At 41.7% G+C, this 22,261-nt stretch overlaps 1 protein-coding gene across 2 annotated transcripts in view; it reads right to left on the bottom strand.

Annotated features, from left to right (window-relative positions):
- Positions 1–8,798: 8,798 nt before the first annotated feature.
- snx7 (sorting nexin 7) overlaps positions 8,799–22,261 on the bottom strand; it is a 38,455-nt gene continuing 24,992 nt past the window's right edge. For both annotated transcript variants that reach the window (XM_062992215.1, XM_062992216.1), the window contains 2 exons: positions 18,244–18,396; positions 8,799–9,076 (listed from right to left, as the gene is read on the bottom strand). In XM_062992215.1, the coding sequence (XP_062848285.1) occupies positions 9,002–9,076; positions 18,244–18,396 (228 nt within the window). In that variant the 3' untranslated portion in view covers positions 8,799–9,001. The remainder of the gene's footprint in view (positions 9,077–18,243; positions 18,397–22,261) is intronic.

The following is a 22,261-nucleotide window of genomic DNA, read 5'->3' as shown; positions in this document are numbered from 1 at the left end:
CGCCACACATGCTGGACACCATCTGAGCCAAACAAGTTTATCTTGGTCTCGTCAGACCACAGGGCATTCCAGTAATCCATGTTCTTGGACTGCTTGTCTTCAGCAAACTGTTTGCGAGCTTTCTTGTGCGTCAGCTTCCTTCTGGGATGACGACCATGGAGACCGAGTTGATGCAGTGTGCGGTGTATGGTCTGAGCACTGACAGGCTGACCTCCCACGTCTTCAACCTCTGCAGCAATGCTGGCAGCACTCATGTGTCTATTTTTTAAAGCCAACCTCTGGATATGACGCCGAACACGTGGACTCAACTTCTTTGGTCGACCCTGGCGAAGCCTGTTCCGAGTGGAACCTGTCCTGGAAAACCGCTGTATGGCCTTGGCCACCATGCTGTAGCTCAGTTTCAGGGTGTTAGCAATCTTCTTATAGCCCAGGCCATCTTTGTGGAGAGCAACAATTCTATTTCTCACATCCTCAGAGAGTTCTTTGCCATGAGGTGCCATGTTGAATATCCAGTGGCCAGTATGAGAGAATTGTACCCAAAACACCAAATTTAACAGCCCTGCTCCCCATTTACACCTGGGACCTTGACACATGACACCAGGGAGGGACAACGACACATTTGGGCACAATTTGGACATGTTCACTGTGGGGTGTACTCATTTATGTTGCCAGCTATGGGGAGAACATGCAAACTCCACACAGAAAGGACCCAGACCGCCCCACCTGGGGATCGAATCCAGGACCTTCTTGCTGTGAGGCGACAGTGCTACCCACTTAGCCACCGTGCTGCCCTGTAAACCAACAGTAATAAAACATTTATTTCTTGTATTTGTTAATTCTCCCCAAAAAAGCTCTGAACTGTTCATCAGACCAAAAGTACACATTTTAAAGTGTAAAGCGTCAGATCTAGGTGCTAATAGTCTTATATTCCACAGCTTGTCTGTTTACATTTATTCTGCCAGTCACGTTTTAGACGAGCCTCTCAAGAGACCTTCTTTTCACCACAATCTTTCCTGCCTATAAATGAAACCGTGGCAGACGTTCCTAAGTTAGCATGTAAGTACACCATACAACCCCATTAATCAGCCATAGCATTAAAACCACCTCCTTCTTTCTTCACTCACTGTTCATTTTATCAGCTCCACTTACCATATAGAATTACTGACTGTAGTCCATCTGTTTCTCTGCATGCTTTGTTAGCCTCCTTTCTTGCTGCTCTTCAATGGTCAGGACCCCCACAGGACCACCACAGAGCAGGTATTATTTAGGTGGTGGATGATTCTCAGCACTGCAGTGACTCTGACATGGTGGTGGTGTGTTAGTGTGTGTTGTGCTGGTATGAGTGGATCAGACACAGCAGCGCTGCTGGAGTTTTTAAACACCTCACTGTCACTGCTGGACTGAGAATAGTCCACCAACCAAAATATCCAGCCAACAGCGCCCCGTGGGCAGCATCCTGTGACCACTGATGAAGGTCTAGAAGATGACCGACTCAAACAGCAGCAATAGATGAGCGATCGTCTCTGACTTTACATCTACAAGGTGGACCAACTAGGTAGGAGTGTCTAATAGAGTGGACGGTGAGTGGACACGGTGTTTAAAAACTCCAGCAGCGCTGCTGTGTCTGATCCACTCATACCAGCACAACACACACTAACACACCACCACCATGTCAGTGTCACTGCAGTGCTGAGAATGATCCACCACCTAAATAATACCTGCTCTGTAGTGGTCCTGATCATTGAAGAACAGCGTGAAAGGGAGCTGACAAAGCATGTAGAGAAACAGTCAGTAATTGTAGAATTACAAAGTGCTTCTATATGGTAAGTGGAGCTGATAAAATGGACAGAGAGTGTAGAAACAAGGAGGTGGTCATAATGTTATGGCTGATCAGTGTATATGCCTTATAAAATAGAGACTGTCTGAAAATGTGGAACCACTTATTTCATTATATATTCCTGGGACGAATAAGGATAGAGTGCTGAGGTACTACTGTAACACTGCATTCTATTTTCATTGCACGTGTTCAGTAACAGCTAGTTATCAGTTTCCCTCTTTAAAAAGCCAGCTAATATTTCATCTCTCATACTAAACTGGAGGATCCGGTTTTAATCTACTTGGTAATTAATCTACTTCTCAGATAAAGTCGCCTAGAGATGCAAAACACAAACAAAATAAATACGTACATACGCACAACCTATGCTTATTTAGGACTAAGAGAAAAAAAAACTGACTACCTAAAAATGTTTTAGGTTATATTTTATAATTTTCACTTTGTATTTATACCATTTATACCAATTAAATGTCCATATGTACCCACAGGCCCTGTTGTTGTAGTGTGTTGCTGTTATTATGCAGGTACTTCTTTGTATACAGTGAATCTTTAGAGTGTGTACTATTACTTCTGATCCATCCATCCATCCATCCATCCATCCATCCATCCATCCATCCATCCATCCATCCATCCATCCATCCATCCAATACTTCTTTTTACTGCTTTTTACAAAATGTCCCAACTTTTTTCGGAAACTGGGTTTGTAAAACAACATTCTGTCGAGTAACAAAGCAATAGAGAGGAAAGGAAAACAAATGTGTGTTTAGAGATAACACAAACGTTCCTGTTTCATAAATCATGAAGAGCAGCCTGGTGCCTCAGCCTGTAAATGTTAAGTGTTTATATAACGGCTCATGGATGGGGTGTAATTTTCCCTGATTTATTTATTTTTTATCAGACAGTGACAGAGCAGGCACAGGACCTCTCGTCTTTTTTAAACCTTCGTACACAAGCTGATAAAGCAATCCGTTCAGGGCACAGAGTTATTAAAAGAGAGCAATTAAACGTTTAATGCGATTAGCCCGAGCATGTAACCTACTTTACTGTAATAACACTCGGCTCAGCATCCAAATCCTTCACACAGTGGATTCAGAAAGTATTCACACCCCTCGACATCTTACAAACAAAAGTATGCTACCCCACTAGTGCTGAGATCTGAGGATCCAGGGTTCAAATCTCACCAGTGCTACAGACTAGTTAAACGTCCGCATGGACATCAATGTGTAATGTCCGAAGGGGGAGATGGATGAAACAGCCCAGCCATTGGGAAGTGCACTTGTCAGTGAAGTTTTAATGCTTGTCCCAAGCCCAGATAGAAATTGAAATTATATATTAATTATATAAATAGTCAAGGAATAATGCGTTGATCAGGTGTGGCTTCCCGTACACAAAGCTGATCCGCATATGAACTCGCCTTATGCAGGTGAAAAGATGCAGTCGGCTTCTGCACACGTCTGAGGGGGCGTGTGTCAGTCTTGCTCTCCTCAATCAGAAGTGGAGATCAGCATCAGTAGAGAGGAAGCGTAATGCAATCAGGTAAATGGATATGACTAGATTTGGAGAAGAAAAAAAAAAAAAAAAAAAAATATATATACAGTATATATACAGTATATATATATATATTATATATATATACTGTATATACGTATATATATATATATATAAAATATCTATAATATACAACAAAATGTAAAATAAAATATTACGAATTTAATTGCATTTTTTTACCCAACAATCTAGACTTAATCACCAATGATTACAAAGTGAACACGTTTTTGAAACTGAAAACTGAAATCTCTTATTCATAAAAATATTCAGACCCTTTATTGTGGCTCTCCAAACTCCAGTCAGATCCATCATGTTTACTTTGATTACCCTTGACCTGTGTTTAGAGCTTAACTGTGGGCGGCACGGTGGCTCGGTGAGTAGCCTCACAGCAAGAAGGTCCTGGGTTCGATCCCCAGGTGGGGCGGTCCGGGTCCTTTCTGTGTGGAGTTTGCATGTTCTCCCTGTGTCTGTGTGGGTTTCCTCCCACAGTTCAAAGACGTGCAAGTGAGGTGAATTGGAGATACTAAATTGTCCATGACTGTGTTCGATATAACCTTGTGAACTGATGAATCTTGTGTAATGAGTAACTACCGTTCCTGTCATGAATGTAACCAAAGTGTAAAACATGACGTTAAAATCCTAATAAATAAACAAACATTTTGCTAACTTCATTGTGTTGCTGATTTGGTGCTCAGGTGGCACAGTGGGGAAATATGCTAGCTCACTACTGCTGAGATCTGAGGATCCAGGGTTCAAATCTCACGGACAGGCCAGGCTACAGCCTGGTTAAACATCTGCATGGACATGAATGTGTCATGTCCAAGGGGGGAGATGTTTGTTTATTGTTTATTAGGATTTTAACGTCATGTTTTAAACTTTGGTTACATTCATGACAGGAACGGTAGTTACTCATTACACAAGATTCATCACTTCACAAGGTTATATCAAACACAGTCATGGACATTTTTGTTTCTCCAATTCACCTCACTTGCACGTCAAGCAAACTCCACACAGAAAGAATCCGGACCGCCCCACCTGGGAATCGAACCCAGGTCCCAAGGAGGGAGATGAACAAAACAGCCAAGCCTTTGGGAAGTGCACTTGTCACTGAGGTTTTAATGCTGGTCCCAAGCCTGAACAAAAATTGGAAGTGTCAAGTCTGGTATACAACCCCTAAATACAGGAGCAGCAAAAGAAAAAATAAAGGTTGATTTTGAATTATTATATAATAATATATAAAATATAATGATTATTAAAATTTAATTGCATTTTTGCCCAATAATCACTTAATTACCCATGATTACAAAGTGAACACATACTTTTTTTTTTTTTATCACATACTTTATTGTGGCTCTCCAAACTCTGTTCAGGTACATCCTGTTTGCTTTAATTACCCTTGAGCTGTGCTTAGAACTTGGGACAGTGATAGCCTAGTGGTAGAGCTGTAGTTAACAACTAGAAGGTTGTGGGTTTGAATCCCAGCTCTGCCATGCAGCCACTGTTGGGCCCTTGAGCAAGCCCTTTCACCCGCTTGAATTGATTGGACATAGTTTGCAAAGGCACAGACCTGGGTCCAAAACAGCCCACATTTACACTACACTGTCAGGACAAAAACCAAGCCATGAAGTGTGTGTAGATCTGGGCAAGCCATAGCCTAGTGGTTAAGGTACTGGACTAGTAATCAGAAGGTCGCTGGTTCACGCCCCAGCACTTCCAGGGTGCTGCTGTTGGGTCCTTGAGCAAGGCCCTTAACCCTCAATTGCTCAGACTGTACACTGTCTCTGTAATGTAAGTCGCTTTGGATAAAGGCGTCTGCTGAACACAGAAAATGTAAATGTAAATCTCCACAAACATTTACGTTTTATATTTACATTTTTGGTATTTAGCAGACACTTTAGTCCAAAGCAAAGTTTCAGTTTAGTACTTTCTATTAAGCAATGGATCCAATATGAAAATGTAAAAATGAACACAGCATCCAAGAAATTAGAAGTGAACTTACATAAATAGAAAAATCACTGGGTGGAAAATATTAATACGTTTTATTCAGAAGAGGCACTTCAGGTTCGTGCTTGCACAATTTGAGCTTGTTATAAACAAAAATGATATTAGAAGGAACAAAAGAGTCTACAGCCTAATCGTTCTGTTTCTACAAATAATTGACAGTGCAATGTAATGTCATGAAGGCACCAGTTAACAATAAGAGCTTCTAAACATACAAAATTAAAAATATATGGCAGTAATTTTAATATCAGGATTATATGCACTTCAGCAATGAGTTTCCATGAGCTACTACTTCAATTTCTTATAACATAATCTACAAAAGATGCAAAGCTTTAAATTGAATTACATTTTCTAGTATCACTGACTTCTCAGTTGTTCCCCTTTTACTGAGAGCATAGCAGAGTCGGTCTAACAAACATAAAATGAGCTTATTTTTTCCATCATGTCATCAAGTTACTGGTCATGTCACTGGTCTTCATGGAACTGTCACATACAGTAATGTTCTTCATCAATCCGTCCCAGTTTTAATTCAAGGACTCATTCAGGCTGAATCCTATACCACATTCTGTGTAGCACCAATGGTGACACACTGAATTATCTTGGCTGTTTAGCCCTGTATTAGGCTTGCAAGGCTCACCATGATCTCAAAGATAACATACTGGAAAAGTTGGTCATGAACTGCAGAACAATGAAGATACAACAGCAGTTTAATGCAGATTAAATTAATCCACAGCAAATCGACCCCGTAAAACTTCCAAAGTCTTTAAAAAAATAGATGTTTTAGCCGTTTAGGTGGCACAGCGGTAAAATACGCTAGCACACCAGAACTGGGATTTTGAATACATCGCATTAAATCTCAGCTCTGCCATCCGGCTGGGCTCGGCGGCTACATGAACAACGTTTGGCCTGTTCTTCATACAGGGTGGGAAGCCGGATAGGGACTCTCTCATAACTGATGCAATTACGACCTCTGCTGGCTGATTGATGGCTCTCCGTACACAAAGCTGATCCGCATATGAACTCGCCTCGTGCAGGTGAAAAGATGCAGTCGGTTACTGCTCACGTGTTAGAGGGGGCGTGTGTCAGTTCACTCTCCACAACCGGGGTGGAGGTCAGCACCAGTAGAGAGGAAGCATAATGCAATTGGGTAAAAATTGGATGCGCTAGAAATCGGGAGAAAATAGATGTTTTATGAACAGCCACTTATGATTTATTTATTTTTTTAAAGATGTTTGCACTTGTATTCTTTTCCTTCTAATGGGTAAAAGCACACAGCCTGAAGATGATGTTGGGTCTTATGTAATGTAGCTGCCAGTACCTTAAGGCAACCTTTTATTCCATTTCTTCATATCTGTAAACATTCGAGACTAAAACAGCCAGAAGTCATTACTTTTATTACTTGTACACGGCTTCAGTACATCCAATTAACAGAGTGATCTGTGCCGTGCAAAGAAAATCTTTATATTTTACTACATTTATTGATGTTTTGTACACACAACACTGAATTTGCACGTCATTTGGCGTCTTTTTTGTTAAGGTAACAACATAGGTACATGAATTTCTGCTGTGTTCCATATTAATGGCCACGGTTTTGGAACTAGATGTTTAAAATGCTCACAGTCAGGTGTCCACATACCTTTACTGTCTGTAACAATACTGTTGGTAGTAATTTGACATGGTTAATAATATTGTAGTGTCCAGTTTAAGACAGACTGTTTGGCACTAGGGAAAGTGATAGCCTAGTGTGTAGAGCTTTGGGCTATCAATCGGAAGATTGTCTGTTTAAATCCAGGCTCTGCTATGCGGCCATTGTTGGGCCCCTGAGCAAGGTCCTTAACCCTGTCTGCTCCAGGGGCGCGGTACAATAACTGACCCTGTGCAATAACTGACCCTGTGCTCTGACCAAGCTTCCAAGCAAGTTGGGATATGCGTGTATCTATATATATTAGAAATACAGACATTTTTGTTCTGTTGCTATGAGCTTTGCTTCAGGCATTAGACTGGCTTATACATTTGAAGTTTGGTCCAATTATAGTACACATGTTCCTCCAGATGTGCCACTTAATTAGCCATGTCTGGTTCCATGAGACTAGTACGGTAGTATGTGGTTTGTGATGCAGCTTTATTTCAGCTCTCTGTACTCTTTACATGAACAGATTATTGATGAAGGTCTTAAAGCTTTAAACTAACAGCTGACTATTTTAAGAGTCAAGTCCTTCTGCTTTGTCATTCTTTGGCTTGCAAAGGGGGCACAGAGGCACAGAGGATTGATGTGTCAGTTTCTCTTAAGTGTCAATCGCCTTCACCTCACAAGTTCTGATTCGCGCAGGTGGAAGTTTCTCTATATATCACGGTTTCTCTCTCTTAGACTTGCCAGGACATCTCTTAAATTAGCCATTTCTGGTTCCACAAGTCTAGTACGATGGTATGTAGTTTGGGATGCAGCTATATGTACTGTTTACATGAACAGATATGAATAAAGGTCTTAAAGGACTGAACTAACGTCTGACTATTTAAATGCTTCCATGAAAACTATTTTAAGAGTCTTGTCCTTCTGCTTTGCCATTCTTTGGCTGGCAGAGGGGGCTCAGAGGCGCAGATGATTGATGTGTTAGTTTCTTTTAATAAACGAGTGTTAATTCACTGCAGGTGGAAGTTTCTCTATATATCATGGTTTCTCTCTCTTAGACTTGCCAGGACATCTCTTAAATTAGCCATTTCTGGTTCCACAAGTCTAGTACGATGGTATGTAGTTTGGGATGCAGCTATATTTCAGCTCTATGTACTGTTTACATGAACAGATATGAATAAAGGTCTTAAAGGACTGAACTAACGTCTGACTATTTAAATGCTTCCATCAAAACTATTTTAAGAGTCTTGTCCTTCTGCTTTGCCATTCTTTGGCCGGCAGAGGGGGCACAGAGGCGCAGATGATTGATGTGTTAGTTTCTTTTAATAAACGAGTGTTAATTCACTGCAGGTGGAAGTTTCTCTATATATCATGGTTTCTCTTTCTTAGACTTGCCAGGACGTCTTTTAATTAGCCATTTCTGGTTCCACAAGTCCAATATGGTAGTATGTGGTTTGGGATGCAGCTTTATTTCAGCTCTCTGAATCTGCATGTGATTTAAGGCATTACAGCATGATGCTTACATGATTTGTAGATCAGTAGATGGCTGAGAAAATCCTATGGTAATCATATTAGTACCATAAATGCACAATTTCTTATTTATATTGAACTAGTGTTTATCTTTGGTTGCTTAGCCAAGAAAAATTAAAGGCTTCAGATAAACTGTACCCAAATAATCCAAATAAAAAATAATGATCATAAATAGTCTGTATTGCATGTTATTAAATTCTTCGATTATTATTATTTGATGTAAATAATTAACCACAATCAATCATTTCTGTCAAATATTTTTTCCAGCTTGAAATTTTTATTTTATTTTTTATTGCACTGTAATAATTAATGCTGTTTCTGGATCAGCTGGGAATAAGGCACAGTTACGTTTATACAGATATCTTAGGCAATGCCTGCTGTAGAACTGAAGTATTTGAACTGCAGGTAAAAACTTCTCTTTGGACACTTTGGTGTTTTGATGAATGCGTTAGGGAAGATCAGTAGTGCTTGTCTCCTCCTTCACTGGGCTCAGTCTGCTGAGACAGCAGGAACGCCTCCCACACGGCCAGACACTGCAAGAGAACACACACATTCCGAATCATAAGAGCACTGAGACCCTTTTGCCACACTTATAAACACTTTATCTGGGGACGTATCTGTGCTAGTGGTAAAAGTCTTAAACACTGAAAGCTCCAAAATAATGACAGACTATTTGAATGATACCAAAAAAACCATGTGTCCTTCTGCTTTGCCATTTTTGGCCAACAGAGTAAGTATGGAGGCGCAAATGATTGATGTGCCAGTGTGTGAGCATTGGTCATGGTTACTTTCACTTAGACTTGCCAGCTCCTTTGCTGGCAAACCTGCTTTTCTAATACTGGGCTGCTCTGGACAGTCTGGTTTTCCGATGACGTGCAATGCCAGCACACTTATCTCTTTCTGGGAACTCAGCTCAGTCTTGTGGTGTATTTGGGCAAAACGTATGATCATATAAAATCTATGTGTCTATGTAAAATGATTTGAAAGGTTTGAAAGGTTTTCAGACAGACCGTATGTCACATCGATAATGGTCAGTCAAGACCTATACTGGTACTATAGGTTCTCATACGAAGATCTGTTTAAAGATACATGAGCATAAACTATATGGACATACACCGATCAGCCATAACATTAAGACGTTAGAAGCACTTTGTAGTTCTACAATTACTGACTGTAGTCCATCTGTTTCTCTACACACTTTGTTAGCCCCCTTTCATGCCGTTCTTCAATGGTCAGGACCCCCACAGGACCACCATTATTTAGGTGGTGGATCATTCTCAGCACTGCAGTGACACAGACATGGTGGTGGTGTGTTAGTGTGTGTTGTGCTGGTATGAGTGGATCAGACACAGCAGCGCTGCTGGAGTTTTTAAACACCTCACTGTCACTGCTGGACTGAGAATAGTCCACCAACCAAAAATATCCAGCCAACAGCGCCCCGTGGGCAGCATCCTGTGACCACTGATGAAGGTCTAGAAGATGACCAACTCAAACAGCAGCAATAGATGAGCGATCGTCTCTGACTTTACATCTACAAGGTGGATCGACTAGGTAGGAGTGTCTAATAGAGTGGGCAGTGAGTGGACACGGTATTTAAAAACTCCAGCAGCACTGCTATGTGTGATCCACTCATACCAGCACAACACACACTAACACACCACCACCATGTCAGTGTCACTGCAGTGCTGAGAATGATCCTCCACCTAAATAATACCTGCTCTGTGGTGGTCCTGTGGGGGTCCTGATCATTGAGGAACAAGGTGAAAGCAGTCAGTAATTGTAGAACTACAAAGTGCTTCTATATGGTGAGTGGAGCTGATAAAATGGACAGTGAGTGTAGAAACAAGGAGGTGGTTTTAATGTTATGGCTAATCGGTGTATATCAGCACTGCAGCGTTTAATATTGGCCCCCATGCTGTGGTTCAGACATGCCTGGTCAAGATATATTCTTTACTTTCCACATTTCAGTGTGGATGGAAAACTAAAACATTTTAAAATAATATAACCTTGACAATACATGAAAGCTTCTAGTAAGGTGTAAACATTTACAAAACCTGAAGGTCTTGCTTTGATTCAGAACATTAGGGATGACAGTGTATAAAGGAGTTCCGGAAGCATAAACTCATTTTCCGAGCTGGTCTGTGAGCAGAGGGACATTTACAACCTCGCGGTGACTGAAACGATGAGTTGCTGTCAAACTCTGAGACTCTGAGTCTCGCTTTGCTTTGCTGTGTGACAGGCGCTCACTTCAAAAAGAAAACTTCTCTAAGTTCTTAGGATGAGAGGAATAAAAGATAGACACATGCAAGATTAAAATCCACAGACACTGATTTCAAATAAATGCAGTAATAAAATCAGTTTCTAGGTCACGTGACCACAGGATGGAAAATTCTGGGACATTTAGTTGTTTCTTACAAAGCAGACAATGTGGATGATCATAAAAATTCTATTCCAATGTCTTTATGGAAACTAAATTATGATGCATTATGACCAAATTCACGGTCATGACAATTGCACTATGAGGCGTCCTAGCAATCCTACGGAAGAGTAAAGCAGCTAAAAACACGAAAACTAACAACCAATTCTGTGGACGCAGAGGGCGGGTCAAAACACAGACAACGTTTTCAGACCCTTGCTGGATTTACATTCAACTATTAAAGTAGCTGTGCTGTGTATTGTAGTTTCAATTTATTTTATTCCATTAATTTATTTATGAGAATTATTTAACGACTGTCGTGAATTGTGGCTCTTTTCTTTAAAAATCTGTGAAATCTGTTATTTTTGAAAAACGAAGTCCGTGAAATTAATCACATTTCTACATGAATTTAGTAGGGCCCTAATCATGGATATCTGGACACTATATGCTTGCTTGATGAAAACTGGCAAATTTTGGGTGGAGGTCATGCTTGAATGAAGTGTTGTAAGGAGCACTAATAGGACACCACTATTGATTATAAAGTTCAAGTGCTACGCCCAGACTCAATAATCAATAATATGCTTCCGAATGTGTGCACAGTAGAGCTGGGCGATTTGGCCAAAAATTTTATCACAGTAAAGAAAGAAAATAAATAATCAAATTTAATAATAAATATGCTTTAATATTGACAATACCCTCCGCCAAAAAGTAGTTCCACACCGAATATAAAGTTTAACACTACAAAGCAGACATCCCAAGTTGCAAAAACTCATTTCAGGGAGGTAAGAACAACAAGAAGAAAAAGGCAAGAACCTCCGAAGGGAAAACAAAGAAATAAAAAACCTCTCACACACACAAAAGGATTATGGGTGATAACAGAACTTTTAGGAGCTGCTAACTGAGCTATTAAGCTAACTGTTCACGTTACAAATACATTAAAGTTCCCTACATAGTGCAATAGATTGTGTATTAGACAATTGGTTATGTTCCCTACATAGTGCACTAGATTGTATATCAGATCACGGATTTATGTTCCCTACATAGTGCACTAGATAGTATATTAGACAATTGGTTATGTTCCCTACATAGTGCACTAGATTGTATATCAGATAACGGATTTATGTTCCCTACATAGTGCACTAGATTGTATATCAGATCACGAATTTATGTTCCCTACATAGTGCACTAGATTGTATATCAGATCACGAATTTATGTTCCCTACATAGTGCACTAGATTGTATATCAGATAACGGATTTAAAATGCGGTCGGGGAAAAAAGTCTGTGTCGCCTGCGTGCGCGTGTGTGTGTGCATGAAGCTTGTCGTTACTGGCAACGCGTCAGCGGAGTAATACAGTTGTGGTGTGAAAAGGCCGTAACTGTTATCACCAATATCAGCACGGTTAGAACGCTTCTCAACCAATCAGATTGTAAGGTCGGAACTAACTGTTGTATAATATTTATTATATGAACATGATATACATGCAGCATAGTATGCAAATTACACAAAGCAATGCAAATAGTAAAAAAAAAAAAAAAAAAAAAAAATCGAACTTGTTGATACCTTAAGTCATGTACTTTCAGCAGGTATTTGAAGGCTCTTTCTCCACCGTACTAATAGGCATCATGTCTTTAGCCATGAAATAAGAGACAGCTGCCGTTATTTCATGGTGCCTTTTTCTTAAGTGGTAACGACAGAAACGACGTGGTAACACGCCACAACTGACTGTTGTTGCTTAAAATAAAGTCCACTGCTTGATGGCCGACTAACGGCACTGCTGGATGGCTGGTTAACAACACTTAAACGCTGTTTTATATGCTCGACTGGGTGGTATTTTTTCAAATTATAACATAAATCGGTAGCGTTTCCCGACTTAGTTATTTCTGAACGGCGACATATTTTGCTTTGGAGCTTTGCAGTCCAGTATCAGTCACGAATGCTATTCTGAATGAACGGGAACAACTTTCACATGCCGAAATGAAGTGGAAAGTGTTCTCTAAGATCTTAAAGAACAAGCTGAGTGGGAGAAAAATGAATGGACACGTGCAAGATTAAAATCTGATTTAAAATTACATGCAGTAGTAAAATCAGTTTCTTGGTCATGCGGCCACATGATGTATGAGGGTTCTTCAAACTGTTTTTGGTTGAGCTCGTAGCCACTGATGCAGCGCTGCTTTCACATCATCACCACATGACAATCTTCTTCCCCTTAAAGCTTCTTTGAGCGTCCAAAAAGGTGGAAATCAGATGGAGCTAAATCCGGACTATAAGCGTCTCTCAGTCTCTCAGACACGACCGACTACTCGTGAGGAAACTTTTTGAAGATCCCCTCATAAAAAATTCTGGGACATATAGTTTTTTCCTAAATGCCTGAATGCTTGAATAAAGTTCTTGCAATGAACCAGGAGTTCCCCAAATTGTTGCCACAAATATGAGGTCCTTAAAGACACGATTTGAGAGTTTGGTGTGGAGAAGCTCCAGTGGCCTGCGCAGAACATTGACCTCAACCCAATTAACAGAACTGAGACGAATCGGAACATCTGTTGTCTTTCTTGTTCAATAACTCTACAATCCAGTATCAGTCACGAACGCTCTTTTGAATAAATGGGAACAACTTCTACATGCCAAAACATTTACATTTTCAGCATTTAGTAGACGCTTTTATCCAAAGCGACTTGCAGTACTGTGACAGTATATTGTCTAAGCAATTGAGGGTTAAGGGCCTTGCTCAAGGGCCCAAGAGTGGGGCTTTAACCAGCAACTTTTTGATTACTAGTCCAGTACCTTAACCACTAGGCTACAACTGCTACAAAACCTAGTGGAAAGTGTACTTAGAAGAGTGGAGACTGGAATTGCTCATGGTTTAGGATGGGATGTCCAAAAGTTGTCCACATACTTATGGCTATAAAGTGCATTAATGCATTCCACATGCCCAGCAACCTTTTTCTAAACAGAGCAAAATAAGAACGGCTGTGTACACAAAATAAAAGGCAGAACAACAGATGAACCATCTGAGAGCCGAGTCTCTGCTCTACCTCGGCTCCAGATGTTTCCAGCTGATTTGCAGGTGAACAGAGATAATAAGGAGAAAAATACAGGCGGGGCTGGGAAAACAATGGTACAGAAGCAGAAACGAGGAGGTGGAACAACCCGTCTCTGTAGAGCACAGCGGATTTTCCTGCAGGAACGGTGTTAAGTGTTGAATTCAAGGGTACGTGCAGTGCAGAAGCCTCGTACGATGAATAATTACAGGCCCAGGACTAACCCCTGCTGTTCCCCATGTTCTATAAGAGACGGTCATGAAGCAGTGCTTGAAAACCTTAAATATATTCCGCAGCGTCTAAATTAAGTCCTAATCAAGGGATGCTCATCTCGCCCGTCTCTGAGCAACATCCTTGTTGCTATGGCGTTTCCATAGCAATTCTTTGAACTCGCCATCTTGTGGTGTGCGGCTGCTGTGCCCACAGTGTTATACAGGCTACAATGCAATAGGGGGACTGCATTCGGAAATAAATAAATATATATATATATATATATATATATACAGTGTATCACAAAAGTGAGTACACCCCTCACATTTCTGCAAATATTTCATTATATCTTTTCATGGGACAACACTATAGAAATAAAACTTGGATATAAGTTAGAGTAGTCAGTGTACAACTTGTATAGCAGTGTAGATTTACTGTCTTCTGAAAATAACTCAACACACAGCCATTAATGTCTAAATGGCTGGCAACATAAGTGAGTACACCCCACAGTGAACATGTCCAAATTGTGCCCAAAGTGTCAATATTTTGTGTGACCACCATTATTATCCAGCACTGCCTTAACCCTCCTGGGCATGGAATTCACCAGAGCTGCACAGGTTGCTACTGGAATCCTCTTCCACTCCTCCATGATGACATCACGGAGCTGGTGGATGTTAGACACCTTGAACTCCTCCACCTTCCACTTGAGGATGCGCCACAGGTGCTCAATTGGGTTTAGTCCATCACCTTTACCTTCAGCTTCCTCAGCAAGGCAGTTGTCATCTTGGAGGTTGTTTTTGGGGTCGTTATCCTGTTGGAAAACTGCCATGAGGCCCAGTTTTCGAAGGGAGGGGATCATGCTCTGTTTCAGAATGTCACAGTACATGTTGGAATTCATGTTTCCCTCAATGAACTGCAGCTCCCCAGTGCCAGCAACACTCATGCAGCCCAAGACCATGATGCTACCACCACCATGCTTGACTGTAGGCAAGATACAGTTGTCTTGGTACTTCTCACCAGGGCGCCGCCACACATGCTGGACACCATCTGAGCCAAACAAGTTTATCTTGGTCTCGTCAGACCACAGGGCATTCCAGTAATCCATGTTCTTGGACTGCTTGTCTTCAGCAAACTGTTTGCGGGCTTTCTTGTGCGTCAGCTTCCTTCTGGGATGACGACCATGCAGACCGAGTTGATGCAGTGTGCGGCGTATGGTCTGAGCACTGACAGGCTGACCTCCCACGTCTTCAACCTCTGCAGCAATGTTGGCAGCACTCATGTGTCTATTTTTTAAAGCCAACCTCTGGATATGACGCCGAACACGTGGACTCAACTTCTTTGGTCGACCCTGGCGAAGCCTGTTCCGAGTGGAACCTGTCCTAAAAAACCGCTGTATGACCTTGGCCACCATGCTGTAGCTCAGTTTCAGGGTGTTAGCAATCTTCTTATAGCCCAGGCCATCTTTGTGGAGAGCAACAATTCTATTTCTCACATCCTCAGAGAGTTCTTTGCCATGAGGTGCCATGTTGAATATCCAGTGGCCAGTATGAGAGAATTGTACCCAAAACACCAAATTTAACAGCCCTGCTCCCCATTCACACCTGGGACCTTGACACATGACACCAGGGAGGGACAACGACACATTTGGGCACAATTTGGACATGTTCACTGTGGGGTGTACTCACTTATGTTGCCAGCTATTTAGACATTAATGGCTGTGTGTTGAGTTATTTTCAGAAGACAGTAAATCTACACTGCTATACAAGCTGTACACTGACTACTCTAAGTTATATCCAAGTTTCATTTCTATAGTGTTGTCCCATGAAAAGATATAATGAAATATTTGCAGAGATGTGAGGGGTGTACTCACTTTTGTGATACACTGTATATATATATATATATAAAAATAAATATATTGGACATATACAGTACATTTTGACACAGTTTGAACAGCCTCCTTCCAGGGAGCAAGTGTAGGATGACGTAAAATGCGTCTATGTAGAGAGATCACTAGGTTTTCGAACACACCCCTCAAGCGTCTGTGAGCTCGTTTATAAACAAGGCCAGGTGAGGTCTCTGCTGAGTAACATAGGTGAGAAAGTGCAATACAGTACCTTGAAACTCAACGTCAGTTGGTCCTGGGAGTGTTGAGTTTAAAAGGCGTTGAGTTTCAAGGTATTTTCTTCCTATAAGGATGTTTGGGAAACCTGTCAATGTGTTCCCGTGGAGCTGCATATATTTTAGGCTCATGTAAAATAATGAGGTTGTTTTTGACACTTGTACACTGAAAATAACACAAATATAATATAAACACACTGAAACATAATAAAAGCTGCACTTTAGCTTTACTTCATTATTGTTTCATTATGCTTCTTAATCGTGAAGATGCTTGAGTGACACAACCACTTTTGTGCTGCTGTGCCGTTATTTCCTATGAAGTGTGAATGCGCTGGTGCACAAAACTTAACGTGACTTATTGTACTAAAACTATGAGCGAGGAATTTCATTAGTGGAGGAACTTGAGAAGTTTAGTACTCCTGTCTCCTTCTTTCACTATATTAAACCATGCTAAGCTTTATTTATGATAAGCGTTTAAAGGGACACATTTCTCCACGAAGGGCATCGAGTTTTAAAGATGTGGAGTTACACGGTACCACTGTATTTTGGATGTTTTCTGTCCAAGTTAAATCATTTCTGAGTCTGTAGCATCCACACAGCATTAACATTATGGGCTGAAGTGATGGACAAGGATCTCCAACACCAATTAAAGGGAATTTATTTAGGACTGATGTCCTATTTATTTCATACAGTCGTAGAGACTTAGGGTGTGTTCAAAAACCGAGTGATCTCTCTACATAGATTCATTTTACATCATCCTACACTCCCGAGAAGAGGGCGTGTCTAAATTCTCAGTGTCCTTAAAACGCTCCTACCGAGGCACCTCAACTCTGAGTGATAATCTGACTGAATGACGAGGGAGCGTCCGATTCTTCCTCAGCGCTGAAGGCAATCCCAAACATCAAAGTTACAAACATGGCGGACGAATGCGAAGCAAGCAACGGAGTTCTTATCAAACGTAGATAAATTCTCATTGATGTTTAATGTGTATGAAGGTGCACAAGTGTCGTTTATTTGTAAATTGGGGCTCGTCGGGGACGGTTTAACCGTTTTCGGTACACGGAGGGAGACGTTATGTGATGCTAGCGTGTTGTGCCACCTCATCCCTTTGGTTTGAATGGCATGAGGCTAACTGTGTTAGCTCAGTAAGCGAAAACCGATGTCTAACTAGTGCATCTGAATCCTCTCTACAGTACTGAGGCAGCTGCCTATGTAGGCAGTAGACAGCAAGGCAGCTCACTAGCTTTTTAAACAGATCCTTAGAATCTATGCCAAGGTGCAGTGTAGCTGTTTTGGAGGCTTGTGCTGGCTCAGCAGCTCACAAATCAATTGATTTCCTTTAATCTGTCGTATTAAGATACGTCTCTAGCTCTTTTTATTATTCTGTTTGATATTAAAAGAAGTGTTAAGATGCACAGAGGCCCCAAGGTCCTAAAGTGCACTCGCCATCACCGATAGAACAGTCCAGGTTGGCCTCAGAGGGCTGGGCAGCCGTTAACAAAGATGACGGATTACATCCCTCTTAAAACGTCTGTGTTTTTAAAGCTCATCCTGAGAGACCAGTTTCACTTTCCAGACAGGACTGTAGCATTAGTGGTGGGGTCACGATTTCTGATTCTACTCTGAAAAGTCATGCAGAGAGCTTTGGAGAGCAAAGAGGAAGTGTGTGTAGCTGTCTTACACCATACATCACAATACTTTGCTTTTCCGAAGCTGTTCAGCAAAAAATAACATCATTTCTTTATGACCTTGGAGGCCTGTTAGGATCGATACACTGTCAGTCACAGATATAAGAATGAAATACTACTGCTCTCTGCTGGCACATGATAAAAGCAAAGCTCCTATCCATCCCTAGTATTGTTCTAAACACTACCTCTTCCATAAGTAAACATACTCGTGAATAACTGTCGCTCACCTTCTCATAATATTCCACGTTCTTCTCTGCCGTCCGGGTGAAGACTGATCTCAGATCAGACCTCATGTTCTTCTGCCAGCGGCTCCAGTCCCCCTTCAGCGTGTTATTGGCAAACTCCAGTTTGTCCTCGAGTTTATCAATCTCTTCCTTCATCTGTTTATGCAAACAAATACACCATTAGGTAGCAGCACACAGCGGGTACTTGCCCACCACACGCCCAGCTCCCAGTAAGAGTGCATTTTAATAGCCAGCCAAGCAGCAGGATGTACTAGCAACATCATGCAAGATACAAGAACTCCACGATCACTGGGTTCAAATCTCCAGTGGCGCTATCGTCCGGTAGGGCGTCTACATACATGGCTCTGTATGAGAAAGGAGGAGTCATGGCTGAGGCCCTGTGATTGATTTGGAGTCCTGTTTGGGGTGTGTTACTGCACTGCGACCAGTGAACCCAGGGAGACTGGACCCACTGTGATCCTTGATCCTGACCAGGATGAAACGGTGGTAAAACATGATAATGAAATGATATATTACATAGTATGACTTTTTTTTTCTTCATACTATGAGCGCTAATGGAAAGCTTTAAGCAAATATACGTGCAATTACTGCCATCTACTGGTAAAAAACGGCAATTTCGACACATTTCATGTCGTTCATTCATTCGTTTTATTCTGGTCAGGGTTACGGTGTGTCCGAGTCATTGGGCATAAGGCAGGAAGCACCCAGGACAAATTTCCAGTCCATTACAAGACAGACACACACAGACACACACAGACACAGAGACACACACAGACACACACACACACAGAGACACAGACACACACAGACACACACACACAATTTTTAGCGGTTCCATTTGGCCTGACATGCAATTCACACGGAAAGGACGCTGGCTGTCCAAACAGGGAATCAAAGCCAGGTTTCTTGCTGTGCGGCGACAGCGCTACCCACTGCGCCACCTTGCCGCCCTACACTTACAGCACTCAGTACACCCAGGCGGTCTCCCATCCAGGTCCTGACCAAGCCCATCCCTGCTTTGCTTCAGACATTAGCTGCAAGCCAACTTTCATACAGATGCTTCAAACTGAAAGTCCAGGTTTTAAGCCAAACTAAACTATTTATTTTTCAGCAGTATTATAGATGACTTTGTTTTTCAGCCGGGATAGAGGTCAGGTGTAATTGTTAGGGTTGTGTGGGTGCAAAGACATGATCTCAAGAGTCAAGTCAAGTCAAATTTATTCATATAGTGCTTTGTTTTTTTGTTTTTTACAATAGGCATCGTCTCAAAGCAACTTTACAGAATCCAGGACCGACAGACCAAAAACCCCTGTTGAGCAAACCGAGGGCGACAGTGGGAAGGAAAAACTCCCTTAAAATGACAGGAAGAAACCTTGAGAGGAACCAGACTCAGCAGGGACCTCCCAATCCAAATGTCTGGCTCCTTCCCAGACCTGGAAACTCTTGGATTTGAATTTCTTTTGTAAACTTATGTAATTAAATAGAAATGAGTAACAAATTCAGGAGAGGTACCGAAAACAAAATGCTATAGAACTTGTTGCTGATAGTGAATGACATTCATTCAACTTTAAGCCATCAGCTCTGTTTTTACATGCTTACAGTATTTTTTACAGATATTAAATCTGCAGTTTAGGAAACCAAGGTTCACAAGAACTTTGGTGAGAACAACATTTGGATTCAGCCAGATTAGCAAACAGTATAAAATTTACATAAGGCCAATGTTATAGTTCGAAGTAGGTTTTCGTTTGCATATCTTTTTCTTCACTATTGTTAGAGTAAATTATGGTCATTCTTTTAAATTAAATTAGGCTGAGTGTTTCTAAGAATAAAAAAAGAATACATTTGATAGAGCATTATAAAACCACTCAAATTTGTTAAAAGACTAAACATTCCTAAAACTGCATATAATATGGGCAGAACAAAGACCCAGTGACTTTAAAAAGGACCAAACTGTTATGGCAAGACGACTGGGTTGAAGGATCACAGGGGTGATCACAGGCAGCTGTGGTGAAAACTGACCTACAGTGGTCACCAACAGAACCTCTAACAGGTTGTTGGGCAGCCAAGACTCGACATCCCATCCTTAATCCATAGGGTTTAATATGATGTCGGTCCACCCTTTGCAGCTGTAACAGCTTCAACTCTTCTGGGAAGGCTTTCCACAAGGTTTAGGAGTGTGTTTATGGGAATTTTTCACCATTCTTCCAGAAGCGCATTTGTGAGGTCAGACACTGATGTTGGTCTGGTGTGAGGTTGTTTTTCAGGAGTCGGGCTCGGCCCCTTAGTTCCAGTGAAAGGAACTCTTAATGCTTCAGCGTACCAAGAGATTTCAGACAATTTCATGCTCCCAACTTTGTGGGAACAGTTTGGGGATGGCCCCTTCCTGTTCCAACATGACTGCGCACCAGTGCACAAAGCACAAGGTCCATAAAGACGTGGATGAGCCAGTTTGGTGTGGAAGAACTTGTCCTGACCTAAACCTGATAGATAGAACACCTTTGGGATGAATTAGAGCGGAGACTGTGAGCCAGGCCTTCTCGTCCAACATCAGTGTCTGACCTCACAAATGCGCTTCTGGAAGAATGGTGAAAAATTCCCATAAACACACTCCTAAACCTTGTGGAAAGCCTTCCCAGAAGAGTTGAAGCTGTTATAGCTGCAAAGGGTGGGCCGACATCATATGGCAATATAGTGTGTGTATATACTGTATGTATATATATATATACAGTGTATCACAAAAGTGAGTACACCCCTCACATTTCTGCAGATATTTAAGTATATCTTTTCATGGGACAACACTGACAAAATGACACTTTGACACAATGAAAAGTAGTCTGTGTGCAGCTTATATAACAGTGTAAATTTATTCTTCCCTCAAAATAACTCAATATACAGCCATTAATGTCTAAACCACCGGCAACAGAAGTGAGTACACCCCTTAGTGAAAGTTCCTGAAGTGTCAATATTTTGTGTGGCCACCATTATTTCCCAGAACTGCCTTAACTCTCCTGGGCATGGAGTTTACCAGAGCTTCACAGGTTGCCACTGGAATGCTTTTCCACTCATCCATGACGACATCACTGAGCTGGCGGATATTCGAGACTTTGCGCTCCTCCACCTTCCGCTTGAGGATGCCCCAAAGATGTTCTATTGGGTTTAGGTCTGGAGACATGCTTGGCCAGTCCATCACCTTTACCCTCAGCCTCTTCAATAAAGCAGTGGTCGTCTTAGAGGTGTGTTTGGGGTCATTATCATGCTGGAACACTGCCCTGCGACCCAGTTTCCGGAGGGAGGGGATCATGCTCTGCTTCAGTATTTCACAGTACATATTGGAGTTCATGTGTCCCTCAATGAAATGTAACTCCCCAACACCTGCTGCACTCATGCAGCCCCAGACCATGGCATTCCCACCACCATGCTTGACTGTAGGCATGACACACTTATCTTTGTACTCCTCACCTGATTGCCGCCACACATGCTTGAGACCATCTGAACCAAACAAATTAATCTTGGTCTCATCAGACCATAGGACATGGTTCCAGTAATCCATGTCCTTTGTTGACATGTCTTCAGCAAACTGTTTGCGGGCTTTCTTGTGTAGAGACTTCAGAAGAGGCTTCCTTCTGGGGTGACAGCCATGCAGACCAATTTGATGTAGTGTGCGGCATATCGTGTGAGCACTGACAGGCTGACCCCCCACCTTTTCAATCTCTGCAGCAATGCTGACAGCACTCCTGCGCCTATCTTTCAAAGACAGCAGTTGGATGTGACGCTGACCACGTGCACTCAGCTTCTTTGGACGACCAACATGAGGTCTGTTCTGAGTGGACCCTGCTCTTTTAAAACGCTGGATGATCTTGGCCACTGCTCAGTTTCAGGGTGTTGGCAATCTTCTTGTAGCCTTGGCCATCTTCATGTAGCGCAACAATTCGTCTTTTAAGATCCTCAGAGAGTTCTTTGCCATGAGGTGCCATGTTGGAACTTTCAGTGACCAGTATGA

The sequence above is a fragment of the Trichomycterus rosablanca genome, chromosome 3, assembly GCF_030014385.1.
Source record: "Trichomycterus rosablanca isolate fTriRos1 chromosome 3, fTriRos1.hap1, whole genome shotgun sequence".
Taxonomy (NCBI): domain Eukaryota; kingdom Metazoa; phylum Chordata; class Actinopteri; order Siluriformes; family Trichomycteridae; genus Trichomycterus; species Trichomycterus rosablanca.
The sequence above is the reverse complement of the archived record's forward strand: the minus strand, read 5'-3'. Positions and strand labels throughout refer to the sequence as shown.